Consider the following 27,777-nt stretch of genomic DNA (forward strand, 5'->3'; position numbering starts at 1 on the left):
TGGTGTGTCCTCTCTCCTGCAGTGACAGGCCTGGGAGGGTTGCTGTGGCATCTGGCATATACCCACTACACTCCAAACCAAAACACATTGGTAAAAGACATTGGGCCTGATTACAACTTTGGAGGAGGTGTTAATCCGTCCCAAATGTGACGGATATACCACCAGCCGTATTACGAGTTCCATAGGATATAATGGACTCGTAATACGGCTGGTGGTATATCCGTCACTTTACCGTCACTTTTGGGACGGATTAACACCTCCTCCAAAGTTGTAATCAGGCCCATTGTCATTTACAACACCAGTAGCTCTTTCTTTTACAAAAGCAAGACCAATTGCATTGCAAATGCTTGTTATATTTTTTAGGACATTGTTCCTAATGAGAAAGCTGTACTTTAAGACTTGGAGCGAACATTCCACATGTTGTATCAAGAAAGGAATGAATACACATTTAAACAATTATAAATTATTTTTTTGACTTGGATCTAACAGGTTTGTCCCTAGCTGGTATTAATCAATACGCTGTTCTCTAAAAGTAAACGAATCTGAAATTGGAGGCTAAAAATGATTTGGTATTCTCACATTGATTTGTGAGAGCAGTGCTGGTGCATCAAACGGAATAGTGTATGGATGATGAGTGGCCTCAATTGAGTTCAGGAATTTTCTACTTTCCTATTGAAATTTGAAGTTTTTTATATATTTGTATGTGAATTAAATAAAAGATTTAATAATTTGTGTATTTGGAAGAATGTTTTTTCTGTATTTTTTGTGTATTGTTTTGTGGTTCAGATAATCAAAAATCTTGGGCAGGGGTCCCTGGCTTCTATTTAATTTATGACTCAGTGGGGGGCGGTTGTGTGTCGGAACAATGCAGGTCTTTAGCACGCCTGCCTTCGCATTCTTTTACCATGCAAGTCATTACAACAACTAGCCTTGGAGAAAGCGCTGGACTTCGGAATAGTATAGTTTACTATTCCAACTCCAGTCAGTGCCACAGTAGGGAAAGTGTTGGACTTAAAGTCCAACAACACTATCCCTAAGGCAAGTCGTTGTAATGACTTGAGTGGTAAAGGAATGCGTTGTAAAGACGCATTTGTGGTTCAGGCTGCGTTGTAATGGCACAACGTGGCTCAAGCCGCGTTGCTAAGGCTGTTTCCCGTGGGGGGCACCAAATTCCAATAATTCTTCAATGGCGTGCAGCAGGTTACCGTTTTGATTACGTGGGGTCCTCAGAACTCAAAAGGTTAAGAACTATTTCCCTACAGTGTAAGAAAAATTTTGTATTGTTGACTGTACAGAGTACCACAGAAGCATCTTTGTGTTGCAAATGGATAGTCTAGTATGTGCAAGTAAGTTTTTTTTTCTTGATCACGCTATATGAGGAAGTGCATGTAAGGAAAACATTGACAATGGTCATTTTTTCTTCCAGCTGCAAGACAAAAGATAAATGAAGAATTCAAGAAGAACAAGAATCTGACATCCACAGATAAAGTTGCAGAGGTGCTATTACGTCAAATTACCATCCTGTTACCTTTCTTTTGTGACAAGTACCATATTATCCTGTTTCACTTGACTATGTCTTCCATTCGATACAGCGTAATGTCCACTTCCTTCACAAAGTACTGCTTTCCTTTAAGATAGTCTGAGTAACACTGGAGCTCCTCCCCATTCAGATGTGCAAGTTAAACTATTGGGCAGAGAGGCAGCAGTCTTGATATGAACAGTGGCTGAAATTCCACACAGTCAAAAAGTCTAAAAGTAAAAGTTGTTTTTCCCCAAGTTTTCTGTTGGTAACGTGGCACAAGAAAAGTAATTTCAAAGGAGTCCAGTGTTCAGAAGTCTGTTTGACCCATTGCTCTCACAGCATAAGAGCTGATTGACATGGTGACCTTGTTTGGATCTCTGCTTTGTTAGGGTCAAACGTCTTTTGAAAGTGCGTTATCAAGGGACACTACAGTGACAGGCTGACAAGCCTTTTTTTGAGCAGAGTTTTGAACAGACTCAAAAAGACAAGTGCCAGTCACAGGCACCGCACCTTTTGTTCTAGAATGATATCACAAATGCCATGAATTATATCATCAGTGACCTCAACATATTAAAACCCAATTGACAGCACCAGTTGCATTGGTATAGCTACTATAACGGCTGGTGGTCAAAGTTTAAGCCCTGGACAAAATCTAGCTCTGATCCTGAACACTTCTAGGTAAAGCGAAAGATGACCTCATTGTGGGGGAAGAGGTGCTGAGCTTATGGGGGGTCATTATGACCCTGGCGGAAGGCGGAGAACCGGCGGTAAGACCGCCAACAGGTCATCCGCCGGTTCTCCGTTCTGCCCGCCAGGACGGAGATGACTGCCGGGCTGGAGACCTGGGTCTCCAGCCCGGCGGTCGTCACTATACCGCCGGCGGTATTTGGACCCGGCTTACCGCCGTGGATTTCCAGCGGTTTGAACCGCCATGAAATCCATGGCGGTAAGCTCTATCAGTGCCAGGGAATTCCTTCCCTGGCAGTGATAGGGGTCCCCCCCACCCCCACCCGACTCCCTCCCCTACACCCCCCACCACCCCTGCCACCCCACAAAGGTGGCAGGGCCCCCCTCCCCACCCCGACCCCCATCATCACTTCACCCATACCCACACGGCACGCACGCAGGCACCACCTACATACTTACACGCACACACGCCGACATACATGCCTACATCCTCACACAGTCATACACGCACACCCACATTCAAACATACACGCACACATCCATACAGACATACACGCACTCATTCCCATACACACAACACCCCCGCAGGCATACACGCACTCACACACCCCCTCTACATACACACACACACACACAACCCCATGCACCCACACAACATACAACACCCCCCCACCCCCCTCCCCTCACGGACGATCGACTTACCTGGTCCGACGATCCTCCAGGAGGGGACGGGAGCCATGGGGGCAGCTCCGCCGACACCACACCGCCAACAGAACACCGCCACGGCGAATCACAGGACGTGATTCGCTGGGCGGTGTTCTGTTGGCGTGGCAGTGGAGGTGGAGCAACCTCCACTTCCCCGCCTCCTGCCAGTATGGCTGTTGGCGGCTCTCCGTCCGTAAAAGGACAGAGAGCTGCCAACGGTCATAATAGGCCGAGCCGCAAACCGCCACCACTGGCGGTCTTCCGCACGGCCGTCCCTCGGCGGTCTTAAAAAAAAGACCGCTGAGGTCAAAATGACCCCCATGGTCTTGTTGAAGGTCAAACCTTTTAAATATAACCTAAAGTGTCCTACAAATATTGACCAACCCCAGAGGAGCGTTTTTATTTCTTTGAAGTGGAGCTCTGCTCTTAGCCAGGACATCACTTGGTATTGTTTGAAAGACCCTCACACACTCTATTGGTGTCATGCTTTATCCTCGGGTCTCATCCTTGTCACTAAAAACCAGGATGGTCTGAACTATATTCCAGGGAGCACTTAGGATAATTTCTCCTGCTGAGGTCCTATGCTAAAAAATACCTAGAAAACACCTAAGTTATCCCTTTTATTAGTGGCGTCTCTGGTATGATTAAAAACATTATTAGGGCGTCTGTGAAAGTAATGATCTTATGCCCTCTCTTCGTTAGTCAACATGTTTCAGCCCCTGTTCTACTAGGCGAATGGGTCCAGGGTTTTCATAAGAACTATAAAGAAGTGTTTCATTACCCAGGGAAACATATTTTTCTATGTATGTCTGGATTTCAGACTACCAAGTCACAAACAAAACCGACAACATGTAATGCACGCAACATGTACCTAAAAGACTGTTTTTACCCAATTGAAAATAACTTATAGAAGACTTTGGAAGCTCGGGCCGCACCAAACGATAAAGGGACCTACCCACATAGACCGACACCTCCTTGTCCCTATTTTCACCACCTTCGACATCCTTAGATTTGACAAACTCACACCAGTCTCCTGGACAGACCACACCCACATCAAGTTCAGCATCCCGGTCCCAGACCAGCATACGCACCACCGACAGACGAACCCACCAAAACTGGAACAGCATCAGTAACATGGACTATAACACTGCTGTCAACACCCACCAACCCATACTCAGCAACAGCCTCCCGAAAGCCATCAAGAGTTTCAGCAATTGGATCACCTCCAGTGCCAACTCCCTAGCCCCCTCAAACACATCAATTCTACAAAATCTAGACCCCAGGCCAGTTGGTACACAAAGGATCTCAGACTGATAAAACAATACTGAAAACAACTAGAGTGCAAATGAAGAATGCGCCAAGACAGTGCAGACAGGAGTACGTTCAAATATGCTACCGCCAAATGATCTAGATCACCAGACTCACTGCAGTGGCAGTTCCAACAGTTGCAGAAATCTTATCTATCGTGAGAGATTTCACCTCACCAGCAGCCGCCTCCAACTCGATCACCACTTTACAGGACCTCTGCAACAATCTGTCTCAATTCTTTAGCAACAAAATCACAGCCATTCACAACAACTTCAACCTGACCTGATAGACTGCACCAAACACCTCTCGATCTTATGCAAAGAACCAATGCTAACTACATGGCCTCACATCACCACTGAAGAAACCGTCGCCACCATGAAGTCCATCCACTCGGGTCTCATCAGACCCCTGTTATCACCACGCCTACCCCAGAGAACTGCAACCCATCAATGCCATGCTCCCATACTTTATGAATGCCTCAACCTCTTCCTCGTCTTCTTTCCAGAGGTTTAGAAATGTGCATCTGTTTTCCCATTGAAGATTAAACACTCCATGGACACTTCAGTACTCGTGAACTACAGACCGATCTCCTTGCTACCATTCCTGCCAAGGTCTTAGGTAAAATCATAACCAGGCACCTCACAAAATGCCTCAATGACCACCCACTTCACAACACCACTCAATCTGGTTTCAGTCCCACCCACATGGACACTATCCTCATAGCAACCACACATGACATCAGCATGACTGTGGACATAGAAAACACGGAAGAGATCATCCTCTTGGGCCTCAGCAGCATTTGGCACAGTCTTCTACAACATCCTCATCCAATGCCTTCACAACATCGGAATCCAAGGACAGGCACTTCATTGGATCTGCTCCTTCCTGACTGGAAGGACCCAGTCAGTCATCCTGGCACCTTGGACACTCACAACCTCATCTGCAGAGTTCCACAAAGATCCCCCCTGATCCAGACCCTTTTCAAAGCATATATGATTCCTCTAGCTACCATCATCCCCTTGCGCAATTTCAACATCCTCTCCTATGCTGACGACACACAACTCATTCTCTCCCTCGTAAACAAGACTCCCAGTATCTTGATCAAGTGCATTGTCTGCATAATTGAAATCGCCCACTGGAAGAAGACCAATTGAAGCTGAACAACCACAAGACTGACATCATGACCTTCGGGAATAGCTCTTCACTGTGGATCTCTATCTGGTGGCCAAAAGAGATTGGACCTACACACACTCCCACCACCCACGCTAAGAGTCTTAGGTCAGTCATCGAAAGCAAATTCAACATGACCGCCCAAGTCACCACCTCATGCTTCCATACCTTAAAAATCCTTAGGAAGGTTTTCAGATACTCCCAATCAGCACCCAGGAAACTATCATGCACACCCTCATCACAAGCAAGCTGGACTACTGAAACATCCTCTATGCCGGAATCAACAAAAGACTCACCAGAAGGCTACAGAACATTTAGAACTTGGCAGCCAGAATCACTCTCAACCTTCCCCACTACACTCCCATCACACGACGCCTGAAGGCGCTCTACTGCCTCCCCAGGACCAGCTTTTGGACGGTGCAACTGGTGCATGTGCAGTGGGTGCTGACCTGAAGGGGGGCACTGACCTCAGGGGAGCGCTGTGTTTAGCAATAACGTATGATTTAAAAGCTCCTGCCGCAGATTTCCTTATGTCCAGCTTTCAGGCAGCAATAAAAATGTCAAGACAACTCTTGTAATTAATGTTTCTGCTAGAGAGAGAGTTTGGACTTTTGTCTAGTGTCAGTTTTGACTCATTAAGTAGCACAGAGGATTTATATACCAGGGGCTATTGAAAGACGAGGGACACTTTTGCTGGGTGGTAGTGAGGCAATCCAAGAAAAGGAGGTCATGAGGGAGTGGTGGGAGGCAAAACAGATTGTCGCATTGGGTGCCATCAGCTCTAAAGCCACCCTGCGGCCTCCCATACACCAACCTGCACAATTCAAACGGCTCACCCATGCTTTCAAAACACTACGTAACACTGATCAGCACATCTAAATAACTGCATCTACTTTCACAAACTTTCCTGACACCTCTTATCATTCTGACTCCTACTTTCACATATCTCACACATAAGGAAAACCAGATCCATTGGTCATGCTTTTTCCTACATTGTTGCTAAATCATGGAACAAACTTCCACTACACATAAGAGCCTCCTTCTCACTTCCTGAATCCCACAGGAAGCTAAAGTCCTGGCTTTTCGAGCAGGTTCCTTGGCCTCTAGCCTTGGTTAGACTCACACCTGCTCAGTGCCAAATTACTCTCCTGGATGATAGTGCGCTCTAGAAATCTGCATACAATAACATAACACTGATATGTATGGGCAAAATGCACAAAATGTTTAATCCTTTTTACAAACTCAGATATCTAATGCAGATCTCTCAGACAAAAAAAATATACCAGGTCCAAATTCTTGCTCATTACTTAGGAAATGCTACAAAAAGTTCAGGTCAAGCAAGTAGCAAACTGCAGCCTGTACCCCTGGATCAACATTTGAAAACCTACATGAAGTCTTATTTTTCCCACTCTCTTCAAGAATTTTGAATTTCCTGAAGTTTTAGGTTTAAAATTGCTAGTGCTCGTGTTAGTTTTCTAGAAGTGTCAAGACAGAATGAAAACAGCAATAAACACTCAACAAAACCAGACTTCTTGAAGGCCGCTGATATTGGTTAAAGTACATATTCCGGTTTATGCTGTAGCATTCAGCCTTCAGCCATGCATAGCGGATTCTGGGTACTAAGCGTGACCTTCAGTCATGCTATGCTCTCATTGTCTATGCACCAGGGACCTGCTGCTGGGGCCTTTTGCCGCATGCAGTGTTATATGGATGTATGGCTCACATCCCAGGAAGCACCAACCCTTCTCTGCATGGCCTTAAGTCATACCTCGTGTACAGCCTTCAGATATACACAGCGCGGACTCGCTTATTTGCTCTGAATACCCATTTAGAGATTAAGCGTTTTCCATTCTGTTTTTGATGTTTGCTGATCTCGGGTAAGATCTGCAAACCCAAGACGATCCCCTTCATAGCTTCTGGGATATGCATGCCAGCGCCAGTTCATGCGATGTGCAGTTCCAAATTTGGATTTGCAAATCATGTGGTGTACAATGTTTTGGCTTTATTTGTGGGCAGTATCTACCCTGCTGTGAATACAACTCTTCCCCTTTCATGCCCCCTACAACCACCGTCACACATTGGCCTTGGGAGTGGCCAATCAGTCGGATCTTTCAGAGCAGAGGACCTTGATATTTGCATAGCCAACGGGAGAAAAATGCTTATTTGTTCCATAAGATTCAAATTATTTTACGAATGTTTCTGTTTTGCCATACCCCTTGGACCTGGTTTTGTGGATAAAAAGTCAACATACAGAAATTGAGAACCTTTTGAAACCCACTCAACATAATTTTGTAATTCACGTCTCAAACTTATGAATGTGTTTTCACCAAACCACAAAATTAATCTGTTCCTAGCAAATTTCTGCTAGCATGCCCACTTTGTTGTAAAAATTGGAAATGCGTTTAGACTTCTCTAAATTTCCCTCTCTGTACTGAAAAGCATGGAATCTGCAACAAAGAATCTGAGCTGGCTAGCTCAAGTCTGCAGAATTTTGTCCCGATTCCTTAAGCAGCACCAAAATTGTTCCTAAACCAATACAGCTATTTTTTACTCACTGAACCTTAAGTATTGTGTCATTATTGCTAACTCCTTCACATAGTGCGTGTGCACATGCATGCATGCTACTGAACCAGTAGGGTTATGTGTGTTGATTTAGTTCCATCCTATACATGCGTTAACTTACTCAAACGTCTGTCTGTCCTCCCAAAAATATGCATTTGACGGAATTGGACTGCATTCATCTACGAGAAACACATGCTCACATCTCCACATGCATTCAACGAAACTGAAAGCTTCCATCACATATAAACATTATGTCTATAGATGAAACGTACCCAGACATACACTTATTTATAGATCATTTCAAGAAAGCTGTACGTCCAGATCTGTACTTGCATATGGATTAAAATTCTCACATAACCTTCTCAAAGATTCAATATGTATGCCGGCTCCAGTATGTACAAAGTACCTGTAAACGGAGGTTCAGAACACTTTAGAACATTTACACACACCTGTGTACAGATCACCAACATCCAAAGATAATTCAAACATGCTGACATGTCTCCCTGATTGATTAATTATGAGACAGAGAATCAAAATTGTACAGTTGTGCAAATCATTACATTGTGATTGTTTTGAAAACATGACAAAAGTGAGATCTACTTAGAACTAGTTGCAGTATTGAGGAGGGGCATTTTAATGTGTTTTTGAGGCCAGAACCCCTGTGTGCACGTATGCATTTACGGCATCTCTATAATCTGGAGAGATATAAAATATCTGGGCCTACCTTACCATGGCATTGTGCTAGAGAAGCGGACGAGAACTCTATTTTGAGATGCATCATTTTTAAAACACAGATATTTCTTTTCAGCCAATAGCACATTAGCACATGAAAATCCCCAAGAGGAATGTTCACACTCCACAGTACTACCCTAACGTTAACCGATCTGTATAGGTACACGTCTGGGCTCAGCCTGTACATAAACCAGGATTCCTCCTTTATCACTGAGGAAGTATTAGAGAATCTATAAGTGAGATTTTAACCCTCTTACTTCTAATTGGCTCAGCAGTAGTCTTTGTGGAAAATGTTGCTTTGAGGCATTTCCCAAAATTCCTCTAGACTTTAGCAGCCTGTTTTGATAGATTCCTTATGGTGTGTATGATCGGAATAAACAGTTTTCCCACCCTCTTTAAAGTCCTATGGTTCGAAAACAGAGACATATAGTCACAATAGTGACCAAATGATTATAAGTGAGGAAAAAGAGTTCAACACATAGAGGCTAGAACTCCTATTTTTTTTTAAATTGTTTTTGCACCTTTCGGTATAGCAAACAGAGGCATTTGAGCACTTTAGAAGAGAGTGGAAGTTAGGGTTGAACAAACATTCAAACAGGAAAAAGAATATGCACCAGAACAATATAGTCATGAAGAAGCAATTAACATTGGGCGATGTTGAGACGGTCATTAACCAAAGTGTCTTTGGAAAAGAGAATTCTGAGTTATATTTTAAGGTTGCAAGACATGGGATCAGGCATAGAGCTGGGGAAGAAACTTCCAAATCCTTGTTGCAGTGCTGGAGAAGGACTGCTTCCCACACTGCTTTTGCTTGAATGTCAGAGTTTCAAGGGGGAGGGATATGAAAACATACTGTTTGGCAATGGTTCCTGTTTGTAAATTGTAATTACATCTTTCCACAAATATATCACAAATTAAAAAAAAAAAACAATAGTCTCTGCACCAAACAAGTTCTTCCGTTCTGCAATAATATCACTTATTGGGTGTATTTGAACATATCTAGAATTGATATGTTTGGTATTTGCCCAGACATTGATATCCATCACCAAAGGACTGGACACCAGCACAATCAATCATTTATGGAAGTTATTGTTATGAAATTTGCCATCCTCAGTTTGCCTGATTTAGCGTTTGGTGGAACCCCAGATCCTTTGAAACTCGATTTCGGTGCACTTCCACGCTCTGAGACCCAAGGGAACATCTAAGCGACTTGATCTTTACTACTGAAATTTCACTTAGACTTCACAGTAGAGACTGGGGGAAAAAGTGACAATTTAAAAAAAAAAAACTTTATGAAAATTCTACAAATGTGTGGGCTTTCAGCCAACCAATCATGTACATTTTTTGTGATAGCACTGGTGTTTTTCTTTTCAGTAAATCCCTGTTTTCCATTTTTCAGTGCATGTCCACATTACCCTTGCCCTGCCGCCAGATTTTTTTGATCTTCCCTTGCGGTTTGGTTTGTCTGTTTTTAATACAGCTGTTTCTCTTATGATTTGTTATTCTTCATATGTATTAGTGTCCTTACCTTTTTGTCATATATGCGCTAAAACATATTTGTTATATATATAAGTTGTTACTTACTGGTATTTTACACCTGCACAAATTCACAAGGGGGACCCTTCACGCAACCCCAGGTGTTCGAGGGGTTGTGGCGCATTAGGCACCCCGACACACATTCTGTGGGAGTGTCTGAAGCTCACAGGCTGCTGGGGAGCAGAGCTGCAGGACATAGACTCACACCTGGATTCCCAGCTCCCCTGCTTCCCAACATATATATTGCTGGGCCTCCCTAATGTCATTGCTTACTCTCTGAAGTCCCATAGGGGGTGACTAATAGGGTTGGCATTCGGTGCGAACACTCAAAACATACTCACTCATTGGGGTAATGATACTCTTCTCACGCACTTAGAGTGGATACACAGCCTTTAGCACATCTTAGGCATGGAGAAGATTAATCTGACATTGACGAGCCAAGTGGACTTTTTCCAAGAGTGTTGGGGCCTCTTTCTGAAGCTTCTCTCTACGGAATTAAGGGAATTGCCTTTCCCCGGATATCTCCGGGTCCTGAGGCTCCTCGACACACCAGCCGTGATACAGTGAACAGGGCCCTGTAGGGGTTTAAGCACTAGTGTTTTCTCTCATTGTTGCTGTATTAATGGGTAAATGTGCTCCCGGGGGAGGGAGGGAAGAGAGATGCTTTGTTTATTTTTCGTCCTGTCCTATGTTCTTACTGTTAATACAGCTATATAATTATCACTATACAGCCCCCTTCCGGGCGGGTCTTACAGTGCGATTGCTGTATATTGTTACATACCAATAAAAATGATTTGAACCTAAAACTTCTTTATCCCTGATAGAGTCCCTGATGAAACTTCCCTGGAGTATAAACTACCTCCAGTTTACTCTAACGAAGAAGCGTATTCAGCATAGAATGCTGCTTCTTCCCTTTTGACTGGAAAGGAAGGCAAAATGTACTTTAACACAGACTAACGTTGTCATGGTGAGTGTTTTGAACTTAAAAGCCACCAGTTGGTTGAATAGATGACAACTTTCTTGGCAAACATTGCTTTTCTTTGATAATAGTTCGTCTGACAAGAATTCCTAAAATGGATCTTTGAGTGGCTTTACACAGGCTCTTTTAGCATAGCCCCATTCACCCATAAAATACTAGGAGTATGACTCTATTTCAGTATCTTGGGAGCATCTTTCCACTTAAAAAAAGCTACAGGCCAGTCTTACCTGTATCTAGGTCATTCCACATGGTTATTTGAGCCACTCTGGTGTGTCGGTTTGCCGCTCAGTTTGCTGAATCACCCTGAACCCATCATCTGGGGAGAAGAGAGATGTAATTGTTCTCTGACCAGCACCCTGTCCTCTTTTCATGCTACTATTTATTATATATTTTGTATATGGAGTGTTATTTCTTATGGTATAAATGATGAACTTGGAAATAAATGTATTCTAATTTACATAACTTTAGCTATTTCAAATGTATTGTGTATTCACAAGGGCAAAGCGTTCTTTCATTAAGACTGCTATAAAACAATCCTTGAAAGCTCTTTGAGATATAGTTATATTTCCTCCTTAACGCTTGATATGTTTGTCTTGTAAACAACAAAAGAATGACTCCCACAAGATGCACTCTAATCTCAAATCCTATATAATGAAGCCCGAAATATTCAAAGTTTTAAATTATGCACATCAAAGTGTAAAATATGAATACATCACAACAGTTCTCTGTATATAACAAAATTAATTTTCTGGTGTTACTTCATGAAAATGTTTGTGTCTGAATGATAAGGTTGTGTGCAAACTTGCTTCAAGTATTCATTTCAGTATCACTCCTTGGTATTAAAATAAACAGAAGTTACTATAATCAGAATATATTAGTTTTTATACTGTCTTGGAGTTTCTTCTACTTTAATGGCTATTTTATGTTGTTTCCATGTATGGATCACCTTTCAGGTATCTGTACAACCTTAGTCTCATCTCGTCTTTTCTACGGATGTGCTATGATAAATAGTAAGGTCAACCCTAATAGAAAGAACTTAAAGAAAGAATACAACTACCTTGCTCTCTACATTATAAGATGGGCTGCTACTAGTGAAAGGAATTAAACAATGTGAATTATTAGATACAAAGTAAACATAGAATGCATTTCAGTGTTGGTCTTGGTTTCAAGTTGGTTTCTTTTTCCTGACAGCAAATTAAAATAGGCACAGATGTTGAAATTTTTCTGCGCACTTCTGTCATCCAAGGAGTTCATACGGATCCCAATCGAATTGGTAAGAAAACTGTAAATCAATTCTTTTTACTGGGTTGGGATAGAAAGTATTTCAAAATTGTAGTGGTCATTTGATAAAAAGAGGTTTTGTGTAATATAACTGTGTCAAGAGGAAGACATTGGAAATGTAAAGTGGGGACTGAGTGCAGGTGATCTATCTAGCTTGCTGGAGAGAAGGAATGGTCAAACAGTTTAATAGCTGGATTAGCAAAGCTCTCACTGGAACTTGGTCAGAGGCACCTTACTGAGGCAAGCCAACAGTCTTCCAAAGATTTCTACTTGTACCCAAACGTGGTGTGCACGTCAGGGAATAGTCTGGTTCAAGGATGAAAAACCACATAAACAAGTTTCTCCATTGAATCAGTTTTTTCAGTGGTGCCTACCATTGATTAGGGCGGTTATTTTTGGCATGCTTTATTTGACTAATGATTAGAGGAATACTAAACCATTTAATATAGATTCCATTTAAAGTGTCCTTACAAATTGGTCTGTGGTTGTCAGTATTACTGTCTTTGAAGCCCGTTGTGCTTCATACCACTTAAAATTTGCATTTTAGTAACAACACTAACATTCTAACCCCCTGATTGTTTCAGTTGAAGATGCCCTGGCACTAATATAGCCATGCTAACCAGTACACTTGTTTAATGTCAGTCAAAACTTTCTTTACTTAAAAAAAAATATTTCTAGACTTCATTTAGTTAGCCGCATATACAGAGCCAATTACAAGTGGCCTGGTAACTCCAAATTGGCTGCTACCGGCATTTACAGGCCTAATTGGGATTACAAGTGATGAGGAAACACCACCTCTACCATGTCTCTCTCCATTCCCTGTTGGCATCACAAAACCCAGTTGTTTCCCGTTTATCAGGGCCTAGCTCATAATGGCCTTGTTAGTATATTATTTGTCTTTGTTTTACGTTTCCTACGAATTAAGTAGGACTGTGTATAAATTTCAGAGTATATCAGTCCATCCGTGCCATCAGGAAATGTTGACATAATTGCTAGCTATCTCACAGTGCCCCATCTGAACCTCTAAATTTTACAGAGTAACAGATGGTATTGGCAACGCCAAGCATGACCACTCTGACTCTCAAGGAAGTCATGGAAACAGGTCTACTCTTTCATGATCACTTTGCATGCCCAATATAAGACACAAGAAAAATACGAAAATATATTTTCAAACGTTTATTGAAGCAATCCTATTCTTGTATAAAAAGCATGAGCAGCGATTAGTAGGCAGATGAAACAGAGCATGGTTACCAATATTATAAGAATGTAAAAAAGATAAACAATTCAACCATGATATTTCTGTAGTGTCACACTTCTATCTGTTACTTTTTACATTATCGAGATCAGAGTTGGAGTACCCTCAGCCAGATCAATTGGGTTAGCCTAAGCCCCTCCCCCCTATATCGGGGTAAGATGTACCAGGAAATATGAACTGCAAGTATTGTCCTTTGCAGAATGTAGTTCAGAGTCAGCAGGGCTGCATCTTATTCACAGTTTACCGCATTCCAGAACAATCCCAGCAGAAGTGCTCTTTTGCCAAATGTAACACAGAGATAGTTTACAGATTAAAAGCACTGTTCATATTGCAGTCAGAGGTGCAGAGCTAATGCAATGATTTGTCTGTAACTTAGTAGCTGTCTCCAACAGACAATCATGCTAAAAGGACATAATATTTTGTGTGCCTAGCCTTGGACAGAGTGTACAGACTGTATGACAGCAACGCTTAAAAGGAACAGGCTGCATGTACAGTGTCTTCTCAGTACATTATTGCATAAGTGTAAATCTGTGTACAAAGTCACCATCAGAAAAATATGGCAAGCTAAAATATGCAATCTGAAATGGAGACCCTACTCTAACCCTAACATACTTTACCACAGCTTGGTGCCTGTCTGTGGGAAGCTATACTGTAATGTCATCTTTTTGCAAGTGTAACACAGATTATAACAATGGTTACTTTCGGCACAGTCATACTACTAGCCATTCAGACCAAACCAGTTCTCTGATCCTGTGGTTTATTCCTTAAGAGTATGCAGAATATGAATATGTCTAGTTTTGATATTCTCACCAAATGCAAGGGATTGATATCTAAAATATAGTAGAATTAACAATGCCTCCATGATTTGTAATTCTGAGTGCGAAATTACCACATCATTAAATCCTCTGCCTTATATTAAGGCCATAGAGGGCTTTATTATTTTGGAAGCAACCATAATCGGTTGTGAGTATTGCATGGTCCTTTATGATGTCTGTGTTGAACTAAATTTAATGTACCGGTTTGGGATCCCTCACATACATATTCAGTAATAGAGCTTCTTTCTTGATTAGCACTTAACAGCCCATTATCTTACTCTGTGTACTTCCTATTTTGATGTGGAATGTGTTTAACTTGTTCACACAAGCTGAACCTCCATCTCACATGTTTACACCAGTACCTGGGAAATGGGCTTGTAAACCTCTTTTTAGAAATATTTATATACCTTTTTAACTCCTTTTCATGCGAGCCACAGGACCCTCCCATTACTTTGTTTGCATACTTTGATTAAAAACTCCCTGGATTGCAAGATTATATTGTCTCCTAAAAGTCCCAGCGATATGCTAAATGCAATGATAGAGAAACCCAACAAATTATCTGTTATTGATATTCTTGCCAAGAATACGCATATCACTAAATGTCTGGAATGTCTAGATTGTCATCTCAATTATGAAAATGTTTAAGGCAAAAGTTGTATAAATGCTTCTGTAGATTACCCCCTATATTTGGAGATTTTATTAATAACTTTTTGGGAGTTCTCAAAGAGTTAAGGAGTAGAATCTATGAAAACCGTACATTTTATTGAGTGTTCTAATGTACATTTCCACATGTAAAATGATAAAAAGTGTACATCTCCGCATTCTTAAATTGAATGCCGTTGCGTGACCATGTGCTTAATTGTGTTTTTTTCACCACATGTACCATTATTCTCCTTGCTCCACCCCAATCAGTTATGCGGGTCTTCCCTTCCCATTCCCACTGTAAAAAACATACTTACCTCGTGTCTTGACACAACTAAATCAGCATGCATGTCTAGGGATGAATTATGAAGGCAAATTATTGGTGAATGCCCATAAAGTTACACATGGAAAAGCCATCTTAAAGCAGCATATGATGTCCGAGACCTTTTCAGCAGACCTTGGGCTCCAATAGAGGTGAAATACCGGGGGGACTGGAAATAAAATCTTATGCTTCCCTTTACAATTGACACCATAGGTATGTGGCCAGATACTGTTTTGTATTCCTTGATTTCGAATAACTTTTTTGGGAGTGTTGCTCCTGTATTGAGACAATTGATATTGTACGCAAATGGAGCCTGTTTCATTTGAGATCCATCTATGCAAATTCCCTTGACTTCACAGTCACATTTAATTAAGACCTGCCTTTCATACTTCAACTAAATGATGCTGTAACAAGAACCAACTCCCAACTGTCATTTACTGTTTAAAATGTTAGCGTTCTTGGAAAGAGAGTGTTGAATGGGTTTAACTGGATCACTACTCAGCACGACTAGTCTACTGCATCGTAGTCTGTGGAGGCACACTTACAGAGCTCATTGATAGGCATATCAGATACAAAACCCGACAGTAAAACTGAGTCAGTTAAGAAAACAAGACCATGTCATCCTGCAATAGTAGCACTCCATGGGCTCCCAGTGGAAGCTGGGATCAAATTCAAAGCACTACTCATCATTCTCTACATTCTCTAACAGGGTGCTAGAATACATGCAGAAGTTGGGGCACACTATATCCCAAACAGGAACCACTTCTCAACCAAAGTTCAAAAAGCCAAAACATGAAGAAAGATCATTGGACGTACGAGTCTCAGAAGTCGGCAGTTCTCTTCCCTTAGCTAATAGTGTACTAAACGTTTTCCATAGAGCAGCACCTCCATAACTACCCTTATTGTGATTGTATTATATCCATGGTCAGCTTGAATTGGTTGAGACCACCGCACTCGCATCAAGGTAGTGATTAAACTCTGGTACACCGCCGTGCTTAATCAGCTTTGACCAAATCTTTGTGCATTACAGCGTAATAGGCTTCCGCTTTTATAGTGAGCATTTCAGGAGGGGACCACAATCTGGGCTCCAACTAAATGTATATGCTACTGTTATTGAATATGTACGAGTTGATATAGCAATTAAGATTTGCAAAGGATTTGAGGTGCTCTGCCCTCTTTTTCTTTTCACTTGGCATCAAAATACTTTTTTAAAACACAATTACAAGTTCGTCAAAAATAAATAATGGGGCAAATCTTAACGACCGTCCGATGACTTAAACTGGATAGCTTTGTTTTCTTCTTTCTTGCAGCCGAACCAGTGACCTGGTAGCTGCATAAAGAAGGTGGCTACAGATCAATGTCAGTTTAAACCTAAAGTTTGATTTGACATTTTATGTCCTGAAAAGGCGAACGGCAGCCAGGTAATTCTGGGTTCCAGAGTGCAGCCTTTAATCTGTTAACAAGTTATCAATGTTGTCAGTTAGATGTTTACAATGAAACTAAATCCAGCTCAGAAAACATTTTGAAGATATTCACAACAGTGATACCTAAGAGCCATATAGAGTGCACGTTGACAATAAGATTCCTGGTGTGCGATGTAATGCATTTAGAAAAAGTTGCTTCCACAACGTTGGTCATGTTACATTGTTACTTTAGGAAAGCACGGTTTAGAATTACAGATGAGCTTCCCGGATTGTACAGAATACGTTTGTGCTTTTTATTATACCTTGTTTGGATTTGAATGTTTTGTTAGAAATTTAAAACACGTTCTCACAAATATTTGCCTGAAGTTATGAATTTAAAAAATAACCTGTAAGTAATGAGGTTATTTTAAATGAAGTTGACTTAAATGTATTTTCAGTAGAATCCTAATTTTTATGCCAGTAAATGCTCCAGACTGAGGGTGCTAGAAGCTGAAGGTTCTATTACTACTGCTTACCTCACATTGTCTGAGTGATTCAAGCCTGCCTTAAAGATAAGTGGTTTTGCAGTGGCTTTGTCAAAGAAAGAGTAATGGACGATGTCCTTATGTTCACTGCCCTGCTTACCTTTAAATGACCCTCAACACACGTATTCAATACATGTTTGTGTTGAGAGGAATGTGCTGGCCTCACACTAAAATTAGCCTGAGTTCGAGACCAAAACGTTTTGATTGTGGCTTACATATTGTGTCGACTGAGGCTATTATCATGGTGCTCAGGAGGGGATAGATCCTGTACGCCTTTGGTAATCCTTCCACATCCTGCCCCTTCCCTGCTTCATATGCATCAGTTTTACTGTTTGATAAAACATGATGGCAGCCCAAAGAAATTCAAATTACACAAGGTTACTGTGCAATCCACGTTTTACAATGGTCTCTGCTGAACAGGAATTATGTAGTTACTCTGATGTAAAGAGGGGCCCTCAAATAAAAAGGAAAAAATACTTATGCAAGCCTAGTGAGAGGCCAAATGTGAGCCATGATTGGCTGATTATGTTTAGTGCGTGATTTGCAAAGCTATTTTCTACATGTACATATTCACAAATAGGGAAAAAGGAAATGTTGAGAATGAGATCATTCACAAAGGAAATTTGCGCATACAGAATCAGCGCATGTGCTTAAATTGACTTGGGCTCAAGAGTGTAATCCAGTCCCCAAATTGGCTACTCTGGGCATGGACTGGGGTGATCTGTGCATATTGCACCGCCAGTAGCGGTGAAGCTGTGGTCCTCTCCAAAGGACGTGTATCAGGGTCACCTGTTGAGTGCATCCCTGCCAGCAGCACACATCTCCATCCCTCTTCCATCGGGCCACTCTTGCTGGAGTGTAGTACGAATAATATGCACTACCTTCAGTAGTGTCTCTTCACCCGCAGCACTTCTGGCCGATGAGGTAGCCCGCTCGAGGATAACCGACCACTTCCTAGGTGTAAAGGAGTGCTCGCATTCCCTATACCACCGGCGCTGTGCTGAAGATACCGATGAGGTTTGCCTATTGTTAAGAAAGGCATCTATGTCCAGAAGGATACGTTTGTCAGAACGACTAGTTTGTAGCCATTTTTCAAATGAGAACAGGGGGTGGCTCGCGTGGGACTTAATGGAGGGCTAAGTATCCCAGTGAGCTATAGCAAGATGTTGCCAATGGGCATTTCCAGGGACACCATAGTGTTGTTGGATTTTGGCGAAAGTCAGAAGGCCAGATTTATCGAACAGGTCACCAGTCCTTTTACAGTTTGCCTGCTGCCACGCCAAGTAGCTGGAACCCTGATAAGTGAGGGGAAAAGTCTGGATTACCCATGATCGGAGTGAGGGGGGAGATGGGAGTAGAGAGCTTCTTACTAGTCTGTACTTTGTCCCAAACCCCCATTGTTGCTCTTAAAATAAGAGGGATATAAACTCCCGGTGGCCTATGGGGCTCAGGGAGCCACAGTATCTTTCATATGTGTATGCACGCAACAGTTTGATCTACGAAGCACCAATGTTTTTCTGTGAGAGGTCTATTCCACTCCACTAAATATCGCATTTGGGCTGCCTGACAATAATGAGTAAGATGAGGGATCCCCAAACTCTTTATCTCCAAAGGCAGGTAGGTCTGCTTCTTGGCTGTGCGTGCAATTTTCCCTCTCCAGATGTACTCCTCTATGTGGAATTGTAGCTTAGATAATACTTGGAGGGGGGGGGGGGGGTTCAGAGGTAAATCCTGCATGACATTATCAATTTTAGGCAACAAGATCACCTTTACAGCTGCAGTGCAGCCTAGCCAAGAGAGCGCATAGGCCTTCCAGGTGTGTAGGTCTGCATGTGTTCTTGACAGCAAGGAGCCATAGTTAGAGACTGGGGTTTGAACCATAGTGGAATGGATGCAGAGTCCCAAATATCCCACTCCCCGTGTAGCCCAGGTGAACGGGAAGTGTTGTTGTTGTAGAATTACCTGATTTGCCGCTAAGACTGTCAGGTTTAGTATCTGATATTTTTGTAGGTTTACGTTAAACCCAGAGGCATTCCCAAAGATCTCCAATTCCTCCATCTGCGGAGGCAAGGCCTGGAGGGAATGTGTCAGGGTCACCATTACATCATCTGCATATAGTGCTAACATATGTTCTCATCCCCCCCCCCATGTGAATGCCCGTTATTAGCGGATTTCGTTTAATTCGCTTTGCCAGGGGTTCTACGTATAATGCAAACAGTAGTTGAGACAGTGGGCATCCTTGTTGAGTGCTTCTAGTCACCTGAAAAGGGGAGGACATTAGTCTATTAACCCTTACTACCGCTTTGGGGCTATTCTAACTGCACTGTATCAAACTAATGAACCACCCACCTATTCCCACTCTGTGCAGCACTGCAACCGATCGAACATCTTTTCAGCATCAATGGATAACATCAGTGCCGGTATTCGAGAGCGCTGAGTCTCATCTAGCAGGTGGCATATGCGTTTTGTATTGTGCTGCAATTACACTCAGGGATAAATCCGGCTTGATCTGGGTCTACAATGCCTTACATATAAGGGGCCCGTCGATTCACCAGAATAGAGGTGACTATCTTGTCATCCACATTTATTAATGAGATTGGCCGATAGGAAGAGCAGTGTAACGGATCCTTACCCGGTTTGGAGAGTACTGTGATAGTGGCGAGCTTCATGGAGTCTGTAAGGGAGCCCATGGCGCTAAAGGAATTATACAGACGTGTGAGGACAGGGGCCAATTAGCTAGCAAATATTTTCTAAAATTTTGAGGAGTAACTATCCCGCCCGGGAGCCTTGCCGGGTCATAAATGAGAGATCGCCAAAAATACTTCAACCTGATATCCTGATCCAAACGCGAATCGTCTGAGGTAGGCAGACTTTCTAGTGGTAGGTGTTCTTAATAGGATATATAGTCCCCTTTATTAAGGAATCAGGGACATAAAGCCAGGCATAGAATTGCTCAAAGGCTTGGGTGATTTGCTCATCTTGGTCAAGATGCTCCCTTTGTGTTACCTCTAGTGCCTCTACCCACTGTCGGGCTGCTTGGGCCTGTAGGCGGTGCGCCACGAGGCGTCCGGCTTTATTGCTCCCCACATAAAACATTTGCTTAGTGCAGACTAAAGCATACATTGCTCTCTCCATATCTAGCGCGCATAGTTGTTTACATGCTATGTTTAATTGTCGGCATACCTTACGAGACCCTATCTGTTTCTGTTCCTCCTCCAGACCATTTACCAGTTTCTCACGTGCAGTTCTTTTATCTCTCTATTAAGATGAGTCGCCATTGCAATCAAATGGCCACAAAGGACTGATTTCAACGCATCCCAGAGCATTGCAGTGGGCGTGTCCAGGTGGTCATTGTGTCCCATATATTTGGTGATGGTGCCTGACAGTTCTATAATATGTGTTTCACTTGTGAGGAGTCGATGGTTAAGGTGCTAAGTGTGTTGCTGAGAGGCTAGGTCATGGAGAGAAATGGTCATATGGAAGGGAGTATAGTCTGAGAGTGCTGCCGTACCTATATCTATCTGGATAGTGAAGTGCAGAAGATGTGGTATGGCTAGATAGAGATCAATTTGCGCATATGTCTGGTGGGCTGCCAAATAGAAAGTGTAATCCCTCTCTGTTGGGTGGTGACTTCGCCAGACATCTGTTAGCCCATAATCAGTTAATTTCCCCAAACTCTGTGTGGAGAATTCCCCTGACTGTCTCACCCGCTGTGTTGATCTGTCCAGTCTTGTGTCGGGTACTAAGTTAAAGTCCCCTCCAATTAATACATCCTTATCTGCAGTAGCAATCACTCTACCTAAGGCATCTAAGATAAAAGCCTCCTGATGTTCATCAGGTGCATAAAATGTAGCAGGGGAAAAGGTGTGCAGATGTAATGTGATGCGGAGTGACAGTAACCTGCCAGAAATATCGGCCTGTGTCTGGACTACTTTTCCTGGGAAATGGGAGGCCAGAAGAATAGCTACTCCAGCCTTTTTCCCTGTGCCAGATGAGAAATAGTGTCTATCAAACCACTTGGACCTTAAACGCTTCCAATTTGCTTGCACAAGATGTGTTTCCTGCACCAGACAGATATCACATCCAGAGTCCCGGCTCGAGAATAGAAATGCTAAACGTTTTGCGGGCGCATTGAGCCCCCAGATATTATAACAAATAATGTGTATCATTATGGAATCGTGTGGGAATGTATGTGTGAGTTAGGCCCCGGGCTGCCTGGAACTAGCCAATTAGCTTCCCATGGTAAGCTATAAAACACCAACTAGGTCTTGCAGTGCATCATGGGTAAGAAAAAAAGTAGGGAAAGATAATATAGAATGCCAAACAAAGGATAGAGTAGAACCAACAACGTCTTTCCCAGCACTGCTTCAAACCAACAGGTTGGGGTCCATGTCGAGGCATCTCGGTCAAAACAAGGGTCCCCTCCAAGGGGTAGGAGACCCCGCTGTCTGCATATGCCCTTCTTGAATACTTGAGACGGGCAGCTCTGGGCTATCTTTGTGTGGGGCCTGGTGGGCAGTAGGATATGCCAGTGTTAGTCTGTTGCATGTTCATATGCAAGCAGTTATCTCTCAGTCATTATCCAGGTCGGAGGCCTGATCCCAGGGATTCAGCTGTCGGGGAAGGGCTGCCCTTTCACTCCAACTCTTTTTCAGTCGGACCAACCATCTTCACCTTCTTCTTCCTCGCTGGGTGTCTGAAGGGTGCCAACGAGCCTGAGGGGTTGATTGCGGTGGGTGTGGCACTTCATCGTTCTGTTTATTGGTGAAGGGTAGCACCGCCTGCACCTCTTCCAAAGTGCGCACCCTGTGCGTCTCAGCCTCCAAGACGAATGTGAGGCAGAAAGGATGACCCCAACGGTAACGTACATTCTGCTTTTGTAAAAATTCTGTGGCAGGTTGTAGCTGACAGCGTCACTGCAGAGTTATCGGAGAGAGGTCTGGGTACAACCAGATCTTGTTACCATCAAAGTCTATGTGGTTGCGTTCCCGTGCTGCTGCCATAATTATTTATTTTTGCCTATAGTAGTGAAGGCAAGTTAAAATGTCTTGGGGTTGCTCAGGGGATGTAGCAGGTCTCCCAGCCCTCTGGGTTCTGTCCACAATGATCTCCTTAAGTGCATGTTTCGGTGCGATGTGTGAAAAAGTCTGGGGACATAGTCCTCCAGATTCCTTCCGGCTGCTTGCAACCGGACTTCCTTAATTCTAATGTTGGCCTTCCTAGATCGTTTTTCAAGGTCTTGCACCTGATATCATTGTTCCGTATTTTTGTTGTGCAAATCCAGTATTTTGCGGCGGTGAGCATCCAATTCTTCTCCCTGTGCTTCACTGGTTTGTTCTAGGACAGCCACCTGGTCTCCCAGTTCATTCATTTCCTTCTGAGGCCCTTGATATCCTTTGTAATGTCCTGTTTAAGTGTTGCGATATCTGTGTGTAAAGCTCCAAAGAGGGTCTCCAGGAAGGTGTGTGTAACTGGCTCGGCACTGTCTGGTGTTCCCCTGTCGTTGCCTGCTGTACCTGGGTGCGCCGGCTGGGTGACCTTATGTTGGTCTGCTTTTTTCCCCAGTGTCTTCGTGAGTAGATCTGATTGTGGCATCTTTCTTATGGGAGCGGGGGCCCACCGTGTTCCTTCCTGTAGTAGGTTCGTGCCTGCCTCCAGAAGCCTGCAGTCATCGATCGACGGTCCACCACTAGCGTCCCGGAGTTGTTGCATCACCCCAGCTACCTCTTAAGTGTTTATTTAGCCTTCTAGCAGGTCACTTCAAGAGGACCGGTTCGCCTAGGTTATTGGTCGCAGCTACGTCAGTCCGTTTAACTCACAGGCATGCAGGACTCACCATTTAGTGTTATCTGCCTCATCCCCTAGGCTCAGCTGTCCTCCACATACCTGGGCCACAGCAACATCTCTGCCAGCCAAAGATGTGGGACTTCACAGAGTCCAACCGGCACTGCAGACCATCCAGGTGCTGCTGCGCTCTATAAGCATGACTGTTCACGGTGTCCTCTGAGGGTAGCTTCCTTTGGTCGCGGCCCCATTATTTAGCACTACTAGGTCTCACCAGTGGCCCCCAGCGCAGACTTCGGTGCACGGCACCCACCATCACACAGGGCCCGCGCCTGTTGACCCCCAAATGCCCCGTCTCCAGGGACCAGACCTGCCTGCTATATGGGGACCGGGGCTCTGTGGGGCAGGGCTGTGGTTATGGAGAGGAGAGCGCACCGTATCCGTCAAAGCCTGCAGTCATTTTGAAGTCAGGTGTGCCGCGGAGTGCTCTTTCGGAAACATAGAAGCAGGGGCCTGAGGCGCTTCTTCCAATGTACTCACACTCCCCCATCTGCCAGTGATGCACTGGACGCCCTTCCTCCCGCCCTCAGTGCTGGAGAGGCCCAGTCTTCGCCACTAGTGTCGGTCCGACGGCGGAGCTCCGAGATTTTACTCCCATCTGGACGCCATCTTGGATACGTCCCTTAAAATGTGTTTTAAGAAGACCCTACGATGAAATTCCGAAGTTGCTTATGTTTTTGTTCAAACGTTTACTTTGCATATCAGTCACTTTGAGTCAGTTGGTAGATAATCGCCTCAGTATGGATTCATCATTTTTTGGGCACTTGTGGGACCTTGGGGAAAAACATGACTGGTGGGACTACTTGAATCCGGACCTAGAGACATATCTGTCTGCAATGGGGATTTATCCCTATGGGCAGTAAGCCTGTTTAATGCATTGTATTTTGGTGAAAATCTCTAACCTGTTGTCAAATAGGGTTCCTGTGTTTCCCTTCAAAAATATACTGAACACTCACAAACTTGTTTGCGGTCCTCACAAATGTTTTGAAGGTCCTTTGTGCCCTCCTTCCTGCGATATATAACTATATGAAATATTATCCATTTTGTTATTCTAACTGCTCATTAGAATAGCCAGACAGCCCTGTATTTTGGGGTTTGTTTTTGGCTGTGGAAAGGAAACACCACAGTTGAACTCGCCTCAGTATAGTTTGTCCAATCTCATTTGAAATGCCACGACCAGAGACAAAGAATGCAGACAGTTGTTCACTGTTTTACTTAAAAATAATAGTGGTGAATTTAATATTAAATTGATAGGTTGGATGAAGCTTCATTATTTTTTTGCAAACTGTGATTCTTTCTATTTATTGTTTTTGCAGCATTGATGCCAAGGGCAGATGTTCTCCTAGACAACGTGCCTTACTGTGATGGTCCAGCACAAAAGCCATGAATTCTGTGGCATTCGTTTTTTTCCTGTGGGAATTATTAATTTCCTGGGCACTTGTGTGATCGGAGCGATGTTGTACACACAATGCAGCCGCCTTGTATGCAGTGGAGAAACAGGCAAACTCTCCTTTGTGGACCGTACTGCTGTGCCGCTGAACAAAAAGAGCTGTTTGGGATTGTTGATTACATCTCCACCTCATTGAAAATGATTACCATACCATTGAGTGTCGTGTCACATTGTTAAACCCTCGCTTTCTTGCTTGTTTTCTTAAACCCGTCATGTTTAGAAAATGGTATCTGCACGTCCCCTAAGATGAAAAGTTCATTTTGCCAATATCCCAACCATGCAGCTATCTTGTGAATCTTTATTAGAAAAACACATCTCATAGGAAACTAGTAACATCTAGGACCCAAACAATTTTTTTTTTAATTGATTGCGTTGGACACATACATATGATGACAATTGTGCTCTTTTTATAAATGGGAGAATTCGGTTTATTTTTACGGAGCAAAATGAAAATTAGTTTGTGGTCTTCATGAAAGTTTGTGGACCTATGTATCCAGTGTTTTTCTTTTACTTGATTTATCTGTGTTTCGTTTGGGTAGCAGCAGATTATCAGTAGGTTTATGGTGTTTTATCGTTACAGTTTTTATAAGTGATTTCTGGATCATTAATGACCTCTGCCTCTAGTGAAAATGTAAACAGCAAGTTGGGAGGTGGGTAACAGGCAAGAATTCTGGCCTCTGCAGTAGTGATTTACAGTAATAGCAATCTAAATTTACATACAATAATCCTACCACATTAATGCTATTTGAGCATCAACAGATAGGTGTGCGGTGAGCAAGGCAGGGCATTTTTTTTTTTTACTATAGTAATCACAGCTGTAGCAGTTGACGTGGCTGCAGCATGGTGATGCCAAATACAATATAATTATTTCAGATTAAGCTAAATCTAGAATAATCTAGAATAATCTGGGTTGGTTTTTGATGTTGGGGACATTAATTTGTGTGTTCAGTAAACAGCTTTGCCTTTATTTTATTGTTTGTTCCTGATGTCTTTTGGCATCTTTGATATGAGAAGCGCCTGGTTCCAAAAAGAAAGCAGCTTTCCTCTAAGTTCATATTTGATAAAAAGCAAAGTTCTTATTGGTTTTCTCTAGTTTTTAATGATTGAAGTGTACTACTGGTGTTTTACCTACAATGTATTTCATGAAAGTATGCAGTGACACCAGACAGTCAATGATTATCAAACTCAGAGGTTTTTAGAATTCGTATTTATTTCAACCAAAACTCTCTTATAGATCATTTAGTTTTGATCAGATTTACAATTTTGCTCTTAGAACAATTAACTCATTTAATACTGTATCAATGAAACACCAGATATGTGAAATGCTTTTCAAACAGGATTTCAGAGTTAATAATAAACACATTCAGTAATGCTTGTGGTTTGCTTTTTTGTGTGTATTCTGTATACACTGTACCAGCGGATAATAGTTATCTGGTGGTCTCAGACATAGCTAGACCTAGCTTCACTCGAATTTTAAATTTGCGTGCTATGCTCAAGCTATCAGCTAGTGGTTGAAATTGGAAATGCCAACGTATTGCCTTAAAATTAGATTTAGTTATTGAACAATGTTGTGTTTGGCAGTGAGACCAGTCACAACAAGGTTACAAAATCTGTCTAAAACATTTAGATTATGTTTTTCCATAGTCCTAGATTTGTTTTTTGTAGCAGTGCAAAGAAGCATGCATGCTGTGTTGTGTGTATTTGTATAGCACAGAACTCACCTCGAAGGATGTGCTGGCTCTGAATTAAACGAACCAGTAGTGTCAGAACCAACCACATAGGGAATAGTGAGAGATTTGGAGAAGAAACAGGCTCTGGGTTTTGCTTCCAATATATTAAATTGTCTGTTATATATAATGGGGGGGCGTGGCTAGGCCTGCCAGCAAGATGCCTGCCACGCTGTGAGGCTCTGCTGGGCATTGGGCCTATTTTGTACATTTATCCTGTTTGGAGTGGCGCATACGATTTAAAACTTAGCCCTGAGACCCCTTGGAGACCGGTGAGCTGCTGGGGACGCTTGCGGCTGAAGTTTGCTGGGGCCGGCTGCCGCTGACTGCCCGACCCTCGGGAGACGGGCCTCTGTTTGGGCGCGGCCTGCGACTACTGGGGGCGCGCCTCGCTGGGCCTCCTCTGTCTTGCCGGTGAGCCCCGGAGGTGCAGAGTTGCTAGTGGCTGTGGCGCCTGGGGATAGGGGGGAGTACAGTGCTCTCCCCTTCGAGGCCAGAGCGGTGGTCGTATCGGACCGCGGCCTCTTTCACTGTTGGTGCGCGGGGGCTCCCGCAGCTCGGGCCTTTCGGGCAGTCTGGGCTGGCGGGGCCGGATCCTGAACCGGCCTCTGGTGCGTGCGCTGGAGGAGAGAGGACGGTGGGGCCGGCGTCTCCGGAGAGTGGAGCCGACTCGGATGAAACGAGGTGGAACGCCAGCTGGGTGCTTCATTGAGCCGCTGGAGGAGGAGAGGAGCGGCAGGTGGGTCACCCTTGAGCTCCGGGGGCCTGGTGGGCTCTTCGCTGTGTGGAGCCGCGTCCTAGGCTCTGCCTGTTGGGGGAGGCTTTTGCCGGTTGGGTCGAGCCGGGGGGAGCATTTGCAGTGCCCGGAGACGACAAGGACTGATTCCAGCCTTAATTACCCTTTATTGCTGGTCTTCCCCAAGGAGACCGCGTGGCATCACTGTGTGAGGTTGCCGGGCAGGCGATCCCCCTGACCGTTGGGTGGCCCTGTGGAGTTGCCCCACTTCTGGACTTAGCTGTGTTGCCAGAGGCTGCGCGCTGCTGGCTGGGGTGCGGGGCTGCCTGGCAGGGGGGCGGTAGGCTTGCGGTGGGCCTGGAGGCCTGGAGAGCTGGGTCACATTATTTTGAAGGTGCCTGGAACAGATTTTGGTGTGCTAATCCTTGGCTTGTTACTCTTTGATCGGTGGACGGGAGTTTGTGTTTCACTTACGCTCAGGCAGCGGTTCGAGCATGGGTAAGACAGAATAGAAACAGGCTAAACTTACCTTTGAAGGTGGGAAAAAGAGGGGTGG

The 27,777-nt window shown here is 43.6% G+C and overlaps 1 protein-coding gene across 2 annotated transcripts in view; it reads left to right on the top strand.

Moving 5' to 3' along the window:
• Positions 1–26,130, top strand: part of LYRM7 (LYR motif containing 7) — a 119,698-nt gene extending 93,568 nt beyond the window's left edge. For both annotated transcript variants that reach the window (XM_069227310.1, XM_069227307.1), the window contains exons 3-5: positions 1,427–1,497; positions 12,393–12,474; positions 24,625–26,130. In XM_069227310.1, coding sequence (XP_069083411.1) covers positions 1,427–1,497; positions 12,393–12,474; positions 24,625–24,695 — 224 coding nt within the window. In that variant the 3' untranslated portion in view covers positions 24,696–26,130. The remainder of the gene's footprint in view (positions 1–1,426; positions 1,498–12,392; positions 12,475–24,624) is intronic.
• The last annotated feature ends 1,647 nt before the right edge of the window (positions 26,131–27,777 follow it).

This window comes from Pleurodeles waltl, chromosome 1_1 (assembly GCF_031143425.1).
Source record: "Pleurodeles waltl isolate 20211129_DDA chromosome 1_1, aPleWal1.hap1.20221129, whole genome shotgun sequence".
NCBI classification, from domain to species: domain Eukaryota; kingdom Metazoa; phylum Chordata; class Amphibia; order Caudata; family Salamandridae; genus Pleurodeles; species Pleurodeles waltl.